This window comes from Molothrus aeneus, chromosome 6 (genome assembly GCF_037042795.1).
Source record: "Molothrus aeneus isolate 106 chromosome 6, BPBGC_Maene_1.0, whole genome shotgun sequence".
Lineage (NCBI taxonomy): Eukaryota > Metazoa > Chordata > Aves > Passeriformes > Icteridae > Molothrus > Molothrus aeneus.
The window spans coordinates 11,064,168-11,076,381 of record NC_089651.1 but is presented as its reverse complement, the minus strand read 5'-3'; the positions used below and the strand labels follow the sequence as shown (position 1 = coordinate 11,076,381).

General features: G+C 36.5%; 1 protein-coding gene across 1 annotated transcript in view; it reads right to left on the bottom strand.

Moving 5' to 3' along the window:
* SBF2 (SET binding factor 2) overlaps nt 1–12,214 on the bottom strand; it is a 232,509-nt gene that overhangs the window by 57,562 nt on the left and 162,733 nt on the right. Inside the window, exon 17 of the mRNA XM_066551479.1 lies at nt 8,159–8,227. Within this exon, the coding sequence (XP_066407576.1) occupies nt 8,159–8,227 (69 nt within the window). The remainder of the gene's footprint in view (nt 1–8,158; nt 8,228–12,214) is intronic.

The following is a 12,214-nucleotide window of genomic DNA, read 5'->3' as shown; positions in this document are numbered from 1 at the left end:
TTACACATATGGAAAACGCATGGGGGACTCTGTTACTTCATTTACATTCCTTCACATTAACCTCAGAAGCTTTACTAGATTTTAATTAAGCCACCAGAAATTCTTTCAGCGTGGAAATTCTAAGTGAATCAGAATTTCTGTAACACTGTAATCCCCCTTAGAAGTAACAACGTAAAGAGACGGGCAACAACGAACTCAATATTCTTAAACCAGAGTTATGTATCATTTCTAGAAAACAAGCTCAAGTGAAATCAGTTACAAATGATGTGATCCAATATAGAGGAAATGCAACAGAAAGATTTCTCCTTATTCCAGGCAATAGTGGGTCAGTCCCTCAGTAACACGAAATTTACAAAAATTAACATTACGTCTCATTTTAAATTGGGGGAAATTTCCTTTTTTTTCTTCCTGACTAAGTACTTCCTCCCACAAACCACTAAGGAAAGGAGCTACAGATTGCTAAATGATGTTTTCCATTATGTTATCATTCTGGGAAAGCCAGCTTCTTGAACAGAGCGATGTTACCACAGTAATTGAGTTCCTAAATTCCTTGTAAAGACACATGTTAAAAACATTCTCCAGTTATTCTCTCCTATTAATATGCTAACCTGTTGTATTATACTTTCCTGTTTCTTTTTCCCCCACCTAAAAATAGTTTTGGAAGTGAGATATTCTCTACTGCAAAGACATAAAATGTATTCTACTGGCATGTATTATGTATCTATCAGAAGCAAAGTGCACAAGTTAAAATCTTAAGGACCAGAGATGACATTTGGGTGCCCTGTTTGCAAGGGATACTGCAAAAGCACTCGATCATAACTAACAAGAATCCTCAGATTCCTGTTTTAACAGGAAAAGTATGTTTGCTTTTACAAAAATAATTTACTGAACTATAATATTTCTATGAAAAGAACTTTTAATGGATGTAATAAAAACTTTTGACTGGAGGAGTGTTTGGAAATATTGACAGAACTTTGACCATTGCCTTAAAAATGCTCTTCCATGACCCCACTCGTATTCATAAGCACCCACCAAGAAACCACATTATTCTCTCTCAAAAGTCAATAAAACCCTGCTTTTAGGTCATGTCTATTGAAACTCCAGCCCTAATTAACCTACTGGTGCACAGAATCACCAAGAGTAATGATTATTATTATGAATAATGATAACTGTCATGAATCATGAGCAATAATGATGCCTCCACAGCTTCCTTCCAATACTTCAAACTGGCTTCAAGTATCATCACTTATTTCAAATACTTGTTATAAGCTCTTGAGGGTAAGTATCTTCATTTTTCTGTTCTTTTGTACAAAAGCAACACCACCAATTCTGGTCCACAATTAAGGCTCCTGGATTTTCCAGGAATGTAAATAATGCTCATATAGACACTTGATAAGGTTGTAAATGTTCCTTTGTGGTTCAGCTTCTTCTCTATTATCCATTATATGATACAGCCATGTTCATTTTAAGCAGGTAACCTAATGTATTTTTATATTAGAGGGATTAGCATTCTGAGAATGGATAAATAAAATAATTTTAGTACTAAAAATAATGTTACTTAATACTATTTCAGTCACAAAAACATTTCCATAGACTAAGATAGTATCAGAACTGGCAGGATAGAGATACAAAAAGAAAATTAATGGAAGCAGACAAAACTCCTTGCCAAGACAATAAAGGAAGTCTTTCACGATGGGAGTTTCCTAAATTAAAGCCAGCAATTCAAGAGTGAAGAATTTTAAAGTAGAAGTGATTTTAATCCAAGCACACCAGAGTAGGACAGAAAGTTTTAGAAGGAAGCACAAAAACTAAGTGCAAGAATGAAAATATTCCAGTTTAGAAAGCTAACACATCACAGAAAATCTTCCTAGCTTTCTAGGAGGCTAAAAGCATGCTGCTGCTGATGAGAATTACTTGGAACAATCACAGTTGGGCATAAATTAAAGTTAAAAATCAAAACTTATGTTAAATGCAAAAAAACTCCACTAATTTTGCTTTTCTAAGTTACGTACATCATCCAATAGCTTTATGCAATTCTCTGGTATTCACACAAATTCTAAAATAAACACTAATGTAATACTGTCATTGAGTAACAGAGATAATGTTAGTACCAAATTATGCCACTGTTTTCCACAGTAGGTGGACCAATATTCCCCTGATTCCAGCTGACACTAACTGTAAAATCTGCCTGACAAAGACACAAAAATGCAATCAACTCTTCACCCATCATCACAGATTTTCCCCATCAGCCTTTCATGGACTATCTTCCCTGTGACTTCACAGCTCCTGCTACACAAAAAGGAGCACAATTCAAATTATGAAGCTTCTGTTACACAATTAACCTTATTAACCTTGAATTGGGTCTCTCTTGGAAGGGGGGTGGTTAATGATAATGATTAAAATATTATAAACTGTTCTAAATTTCACTAGTCCTGCCTCCAATCTTCAGAGCAAGCCTTCATCCATGAAACTGGGAATCCCTCCTACACCCAGCTCCAGGCTCTGGAGTTGAGCAGTCATTTACTCAGGCATTTCAAGGAGTAAAGGCTTTCTTCCACTGAGTATCTGCCATAGCTGTTACTGAAACTTGGTAATCCATTTCAGCTAGGAAAGTACACACTCAAATTACTTTCATTTTATTACTGTGCTATGCAAAACACCACATATAATTCACTATGGAAAACATTCAAATGATATCTATTGGTGCATTAACACAAAACACTTCCAGTTTCACATTTTTTTATTAATTCAGCTTCTTACTTAACTCACAATTTTGTATTCTCCTTGAAGATTATAAAAAAAGCCCTTGGACTAAAATCCTTTTCTTTACAAAAATGCTGCCAGAATAATTCTTAAGATGACCTGAATAAATGTTCTGTACTATATCGAAAGATTTTAAGTTAAATTATTTACACCAAGTGTTGTTCTTTTAAAAACTCTGAAAAAAAGTCTCTGATTTTATGTAATTCTCTTTCCTTTTCAACAAAAGTACAGGAACATGGAGTACAAATGAAAAATGGGCAGCCATGGAGAGGAACAGCCCAATGATGCCATTCCTAAGGAGTTCGGACAGCCCCAGTTTCCAAAGCTGCAGACTCATTTCTCTCATTCCATTTCAAGCTCTACAAAAAAATTCACATCAGTATCCAACTGAAATTTTATTTGAAATTTTGTGGCTTAGAAGCATTAAAAAAAATCAATTAAAAAAAATCAGTTTTTCCCTCTCTCCCTCCCAAGAATTACATAATTTAGACACATAAAAATTCAAAAGCAGTCTCCAGTGCATCTTGCTAAAAGACAAATGTTAATTTGAATGTAATACATCCAAACTGAGAGAAATTTTGTTGCATTTGGGTTATTTTTTGCCTAAACTAGATCAGCACTCTCCAAGCATACAGCAAACCATTAAAAACAACTGACTCAGAAATTTTAATTAATTTCTCATTTTCTAATTAACCTGTGATTCTGAAAAATATTACTGCTCTGAATACTGCCATTTAAAGAAATGCTTGTCTATAAATGTGCAATCCCATTCATAACATCTACACAGAGAAAACTTTGCTCTCAGAATAGTGTATTTTTATGATGATATTTCCTTTATTCAAACACTTCTGAATGCTGAGCAACGGGAAATTTGCAAGTGCTACTGTGGACTGTGCAATGTGGTAGAAAGGCATGGGAACACAGATGATCATACACAGTTTAACCATGACATTTTAGTCATAAAATTTTGGAAAAGATCCCTGAGGGGTGGAAAATTTTACTATAATCTGCACAATCAGGTTGAGAGGGGAACACAACTGTGTCTAACATTTGTTTGTCTAAAATTCAGCGGGTGAGGGATGCGAGAGGGACTGAGCAGAGTGCCAGGGATCAGCTGAGCTGCAGGGAGGGCAGATGGAGAGGTGGCCCCTGTCTGGGGCAGCACTGGGGTGGCAGCTCTGCTGCTGTGTCATTGTCACTGTCATTGTCAGGACAGGCTGGAGCTGGAGCCTGCCCTGGTCCTGCCCGCCTGCCCCGGGGCTGCCAGCAAGGCAGCGTGGGGCTCACCACATCCTGCCAGCCTGGCAGGGAGCCAGGCACCAACAGGGAGCCCAGAGCCATCCCTGCGGATGGGACAGCGCTGGTTGTGCAAGCACCAAACTGTTCCTGCATGAGTTAATGCAAGGAAAACAGGATTAAAACAGGTCCCTTGCCTCTCCTCCTCTCTTCCCCCACACAGAACAGGACCTCTTTTCCACAGCACCAAGGAATACTACATTTCCACTTTAGACACAGAAGAAGTGAGCACATACCAATTAGGCATGGGTCACTAGTACCATGAAAACATGGAAAAATTCTTTTATCTTCATGTATAAATACATTTTATTTATATTGTTTCAATTTTAAACAAAATTCCAACGGTATTACTAATGGTAAACTAAAACCTTTTTCTAACCCAGAAGCAAAAATTTGTTTGTTTTTGTGACATTAACAGTACACACCAAAGTCCACTGTCACTGATGAGTCACATTTTGCTAACAGCTTGTGTCCAATATTTAAAAATTTTAAAAAGCATTGGGACTATTTTTTCTAGAAAAATTCAATTATTACTCCAGGCCACAAATATGCAACCAGTGCTGACTTCCTGTCTATGACTTTAATCCCATCAGCTCTGACTTAGAGTGTGATCAAATCCTGCCTGATCAAGTTTCACAATAGATCACTCACCAGACTTCAGGGAGAATTCTGAAATTTCACCAGACATCCCAAGAGCTCCTAGCACGCTGTACACAGTGTGATGTTTCTTGTAATTTTAATTGGATCTGTGTAGAAATACCCTAGACTAGTTTTTAAATAAGCAAAGGCATTAAGACAAGATGGGTTACATCATGCCAGCTTGCTCCCTCCTTTAAATTTTCTGCTGTTTTACCAAAAATATTTTAAAATCCCTCAAGGCTAATGCATGACACAACCATTCCAAAATCTTACCAACATCACCTCCAAGTCTTAAGTTGTGTTACTGCTAAGTTCCTTGGTTTATCTGTTGGACTCAACCATGTCCTTCTCATTATTTATACACCTCAAACACTTGTTGACTTGCTCTGTGTTCAGATAAAACACAGTGAAGTTATTTAGGAAGAACAGGTAATTGTTTCATTTGTGCTCTGCTTTGTCTTGGATAAATAAAATGAAACCTAACATTTCATGAACACAACAGTGTTTCCATAAAGGAACTGTGAAGTCATGTAACTTCTTTATACTACTTCATTGGAAGCAAGAGGAATTACACTAACAATGAAATGCTGTGACATGAAACCCCATTACAATTCCCCATCAAAATGCTACAGCAAACATAAATGGTAAAATATCAGACTGGACTGAACTCCATAGACTCTTACAACTCTACTATACTTTTAGATTTACTACAGATTTTGTCACTGATAACTTGATTTGGAGCAGTGCCTGTGCAATGACACCGATGTGCACACAAATGGAACCCTGTGCCACTGTCAGATGCACAATTCCTGTCTATTCCTGGCTGCTAAGAACATTGCCCAGTCTCAAAAGGGGTGGGTGAAATGAAATTTAACAGGCTGCTGGCATTAAACATGGTATTCTGAGAACAGAAACACCAACAAAACATCTGCACCCTGCCAAGCACTGCTTCATCCCTGGAATCATCAACACAATCGTATGGCAGAGGTAAGAGAATTCTTCATGTTGAAGCACAGCCTCACGCCAGGTAGAATAGATTCACTCCAGTCTATGACACAATTTTGAAAAGCTCTAGAGAAGCTGAAAGGTCCTCCAAAAATATAATTTTTTACTCAAAAATATTCAGTTTACTCAGAAATATAAGTTCTACTCAAACTGAACATTAAACTGTTAACCTGACTTTTAACTAATCACTGCAAAGTCAGTGCAATAATCTTATGTTCCGAACAGCATGTCAGTTTGTGTTTAGTATGAACAGTTGTATGCCAAAATAAGTACTTTTGCCAAAGAATTGTATCTAATGGGACATACCAAAGGGGACCATCACTGAACCTGAGGATTAGATCTGGGAAAAACAAAATTCTTTTTCTATTATGCATTAACAGCTGGCTTTTGCAAGTTAATAGTCAGGTTATTTTAATTTTTAATTCAGGTCAGGCACATTAAAAAACTCATCATGCTTCTTCCATCAAGGGACTCACAGTTTCCTGAGTATATTTTTAGAGTTAAATAGTCCAGGCTATTAAAAAAAGATTTCAGAGAACTTTCTGTGAGAGAAATGGTGTGAGATCTTGGTACCTCTACCAAAAAATACAAGTGTGTAGATGAAATTACTTAAATATATTTTATATTCAATCCAGATTTTTGCTCTGCTTGATGGTGAAATCAAAACTTGTTTAAGCTTATTTCAAAACTCCTGATAGTACATTAAAAAGTCTGGTTTTATTGTCCTTCTTTTTTTTTTTTTTTTTGCTTACTTGATCAAACTTTATCGAGGTAGGAATCTAACCAACCTGCACCAACAGCCCAAAATACTCCCTGTAGCTCTCAAGGTAAAGAGCTATGTGGACTCTCTTGGCTATTCTTATAAGCAAAACTAAAAACCAGAAAATAAAAGAAAGAAGAAGCTTCTTAAAAATGTAGAATTTATGCAGTAAATAAGTAAGTGTAAAATAGGGAAGAGGGAAATTTCTATAGCTCCTTAGCTCTTCCCTCAAATTAAGTATTTGTGGCAGCAGCAAATGTGAAACTACAATTCTGCTACTGAAGAACTCAAAACAGAGGGAACAGAGAAAGATAAACTTGGATCTAAAGATGGGAGAAAGTCAATTTGCTGGGACTGAAAAATTTAACATCTCACCATGCTACTTTACATAAGAGAGTGAAAATACTCTGTACACTCTTCCCTAAAAGCAGTTGTGGGGTATTATGTACAGCTGTAAACTAAAACACACTTAAATAAAACTTTTTTACAGTTTGAATAATTAGAAGAGGCAAAAACCCTGCCACTTCATGCTCCATACAAGTTGTTAAGTACTATTCTAAATAAGAAATGTCAAGAAATCTACACATCTAAGTTTGTCAATATGCTCTTGCTTTCAACAGATGATTCTGGTTTCTATGATTGGTAAAGTTTGACATTTTTTATTCTAAAAACAACATGACAGAATCTTTTTCTAGTTCAAAAAAACCCAGAAATTGATTAGAATATATAATTGAAACCAAAAATGACTGACTGAAGGTGGAAGGTTGCATTTTTCAATTGCTATATTATTAATGTGTAGATAAGCTGTCAAAGCAATTACTGTTTTGCATTATCCCAGTGTACCAGGTACCAATGATCAAGCACTTATTTCCCAAACTGGGCTGTACAACAACATTCACATTAAACAAAGCTTATTTAATACTGCAAGCCAGTCCACATTCTGAACTTATCTCCTCAGGTATGTACATCCTAAAAAGCAGGACTGGAGCTACCCAGAACTGGTGAAAATGCTATTGTATTGGGACATTGAAATAAGTACAGTCATACTACAAGAGTTCTGCTTCTAAAATAATTGCTTACAAAATTTGCATTGTTTACATTTTTGTATTTACTATTATATTGTAGTTTGCCACTACCAAACATTATGTACTTTCCCCCCAAAAAGAAACCAAAACAAGACATTGAAAACAAATACATAGTTAAAACAACCCATTCACAATATCCTCCAAAATTAACAACTACACAGCCTGAAAACTTCACTTGTACTTTTGCCAGGTACTTTATTGGCCAACTGTACTACAGTGACCATTGTATTATATTGGCCAGTGCATGTTTAACATGCCAAATTAAACACAGTAGTACTGCAAAAAATAGTTTTTACACAGTAACATCAGAAATTATTCTTTTCTATTATTTTAGTGACTAAATATAATTCAATGACAATTCTCTAACCCATCATATAGCCTGCATTTAGTTCTGGGGGTATGTCTCATAATCATAATGACCCAACATCAATAAGCGTCCTTCTGGAGTAATGTCCATATCAGTCCATTTGATGATTTCCATTGACATTAATAAATTTTAGAATTAATCTTCCTGCCTGTCATGTATCTCCTGTCATCTCTTTCTCCCTTTTAACAATGTATGTGATGTAAAAAAAAATACAAGATTGCAGTGGTTGCAATAGACACTTACCCTATAGAAGGCAGTTGTCAGGGGCAGTAATGCTGCAGCAATGCTGTATTCTTCTGAAGATGAGCAATCCTGCAGGAAAAAACAAAGAAGAAAATAAGCAAAACCATTTTATGCACTGCAAATTCATTTCTGCCTTATGGAGTCCCTCTGGCATCCTCCTGACACAAAACGGAATCTTTAATCATTCGATAGCATGTAAAAATAACACATATTTATGAATGTGTGTGTATATATATATATATATACACACACACACACATCCACCCACCCACCCATCCATCCATCCATCTATCTATCTATCTATCTATCTATCTATCTATCTATCTATCTATCTATCTATCTCATGATTTCTCATAGACAGGTATTACTGTGATTCTTCCCACTTTAGAAATTCATTAGCCCATTTCTCATTCATACGTCTGAACTACAAACCCACTGACACAGTTTATACATAATAAGGAATGTTTTCCTCATTTAGGAAACAATAAAAAGGCAGTTTGCTTGCATTTGGGTCAAGAGCAAACCTGACTAAAATGGAAGTGATGTGATGACCAAGGAATGCCCTTTCAAAACGTCTATGTGAAGGAAGTGACATTTATGCAACATGAAATAATCACCTCCACAGCCTCTACAAAAGTTTGGCACAAGGTTAACTTTAAAAGAAGATGAAAACCCATTCTCTTCAAGTGTCTGAATGCCTCATTCAACAGTCAAGTGTGTCATTCATGTCTCTCTAGGCAGAGAAGGGTATGCCAAAGTAAATCAACTAGTAATTGTGCTGATGAAAGTCGTGATTTTATTACGGAAGTCTTTTAAAAGAAAGCAGAATTGGAATGTAACTTGATATTTAAAAAACAAACTACTTGAATTTTTATGACCATAAAAAAAAAAAGAACAAAAAAGACCCAACAAGAGTTAAAAATGATACTTTTTAAAAAAGTGATCAGGTGTTTTTTCAGTAGCTCTTTTTGCCACCACTAAAGAACACAATCATGCACACACTCGTACAGTTGACAAATGTATCACCATTGTGCCCCTGGATGATCAATGGACAACCAACATTTCCAGTTGAACAACTAATTATAAAATTTTTAACATCACTGTTACAGTGGGCACCCTGCAACTCAAACCACTCCTATTAACTCTAACAACTGACCAAATGCCAAAATTGAAATATCTCAAGTGTTCCTCTGCCAGACTTTACATTTATGACTTCAAAATATCAGACTTATCTAAAACAGAGCAACTAGCAAAAACACGGCACCAGCCAATTGTGATAGCAGAAATATGAAATCTGCTTTACAAAACCAACAATGTTATGGATTATTAGGATGTTATTTGTATCCATCTCATTCTTTATTCTTAAATGGCTGCAGAGTGACTATGGATTGCGGGTTTAAAACAACAGACCAAAAAAACTCTTCACAAGACTATTTTGCTTCTCATCATTTTGAAGTCTATTTCGACCTTTGTGATTTGTCAATAACAAATCCTTGATCTTCTATTGCTTTAATCAAGCTCACCTAAATGGAATAGCAATGGCCATTATAGTTAAATACAGCAGCATTTACAAAACTGCTTACACATAAATTCTGGAAAGGGACACAACAAGTTCACAGTTGTGAAGGTTTATTTCTGCACAGAGTTACTGAGGGTTCCAATGTGTCTAACTCTGCACAAATGCATGAATGCTCACTGTGCATGAACAACACGAGTTTGGCAAGTGTTCACACTTCATAACACACTTCCAACCTGGGTAGAGGAAAACTAACAAAAATGGACACTGAAAAACTCAATAAATGTTTCAATGATGCCTCTTGGTATTGCAATACGTATGTAGTAAACCCAAATTAGTTTGTAAGATCTCAGAGCATAAGGCTAAAGGACACAGCCTCAGCTGCTTTCAATTTTCCATTTCTACATTATTCCCTATTGTTATCCACAGCCTTAATCCCCATTTGGAAGTTAGCATACATATTTTTAGTTCAATATATGATAAATATTCTTAGTACTTTTTTGCTTAACAAGAACACTTCCCACTTAAAATTTGACTTTCCAATCTTTGGAAATGTGCAACAGCTTTCAAAGAAATACATATCTTATTTCTGTACATGATTATTTATAACCAGGTATAAAATAATCCATCCTCAATTTCAGGTTACCTACTTAATCCCTTAGCTCAAATTATTTGAAAGAGTTTGGGCTTTTATCCAAAATATACATAAAAATATCTTTATAAAAACTGAGCAATGTATCTTCACCTAGAGAGCATTCAATACTCCAAGAGCTAACATATGTCTCAAAGATATATATCATCACCATATAAACAACACATTAGATTATTTTTCCATTCCTTCCTTCAAGTATGAAATTCTCCACATATTCCATGTCAGCAGTACATGGACTTGTAGTATGGAAGTATTATCTCTCTATATTTTTTTTTCTTCTCCTGTATATGACAAGGAATACAAAATTATCTCAGTTAGGAATGAATTGCAACACTGTTGTTTTAGGATGAGTGGAACTAATTACTTGTTTACATGCATTGTAGCTGCAAGACAGAATGCCATAGTTAAAAGAGATGTTGCACTGAAATCTCAGCTTCTCAATTTTACAGACAAACCAAAGTACTGGAAATGTCATATATGTGTTGTAGGCAATTAATTTAGACCCCCGAAACAATGCAATCCAGCTGCCTTATATATAATGTCTTTACCAATTGTGAAAAATACTCTTACTGCTGCTACAGAAGTAGACAAAAATCAAATACCATAAAATAATCAAAGCTTTTCCACCTAATTTGCACAAAATGAAGCTGAAACACATCTGGGGAACAAAAATTATTTTCAGCAAATTAATCACCAAAAAACCAACGTACTTTGACAGTGAAATACAGACTTCCACCATGACATATGCAGAGCGCTGCTTTGAATCCATGCCTAATTGAGTGAAAACCTGGCACATTGTTCTGGCCATACTGATCCTATATCCAGACAGTTGCTGAACTCTGTAGCAGATTGGAAGGATTACAGAAATTCATGTACACTCAAAATAGCTTTGCTACACTGAATTGACAAGTGAATAATAAAAGCAGAACGTTTTTCCTTACATCACTTATTTTGACAACGCACGTGAATTACTTTTATACTCCAGACAGTTTAAATATGCAGCAAACTTTGGTGGCTCCATATTGCCATTAGATTGCAGAGCTGAGAGCTTGGAAGTTACAGATTTTGGCTGCTTGGCTGCTCACATGGGACTGATATGGGGGAGCTTTTGGAATCTGGTAGGTGGCTTAGGCTTCTGGGGCTGGAGGAGAGAGTCAACTCTGCTCCTCACTCTTGACTTCAGAACAGGTACTGCCTGGAATGCCTGTTTGGAAAACAAGGTATTGTACACCATCAGGAACTGTTACACCATCAGGAACTATACACCATTGTGAACTGTACACCATCAGGAACTGTACACCATCAGGAACTGTACACCATCGTGAACTGTACACCATCAGGAACTGTACCTCCTCATGAACTGTACCTCCTCATGAACTGTACCTCATCAGGAACTGTTACACCATGAGGAACTGTACACCATCAGGAACTGTACCTCCTCAGGAACTGTACCTCCTCATGAACTGTACCTCCTCAGGAACTGTACCTCCTCATGAACTGTACCTCATCAGGAACTGTACCTCATCAGGAACTGTTACACCATGAGGAACTGTACACCATCAGGAACTGTACACCATCGTGAACTGTACACCATCAGGAACTGTACCTCCTCATGAACTGTACCTCCTCAGGAACTGTTACACCATGAGGAACTGTTACACCATCAGGAACTGTACCTCCTCAGGAACTGTACCTCATCAGGAACTGTTACACCATGAGGAACTGTTACACCATGAGGAACTGTACATCCTCATGAACTGCACCTCCTCATGAACTGCACACCATCAGGAACTGTACCTCCTCATGAACTGTACCTCCTCATGAACTGTACCTCCTCAGGTACTGTTACACCATGAGGAACTGTTACACCATCAGGAACTGTACATCC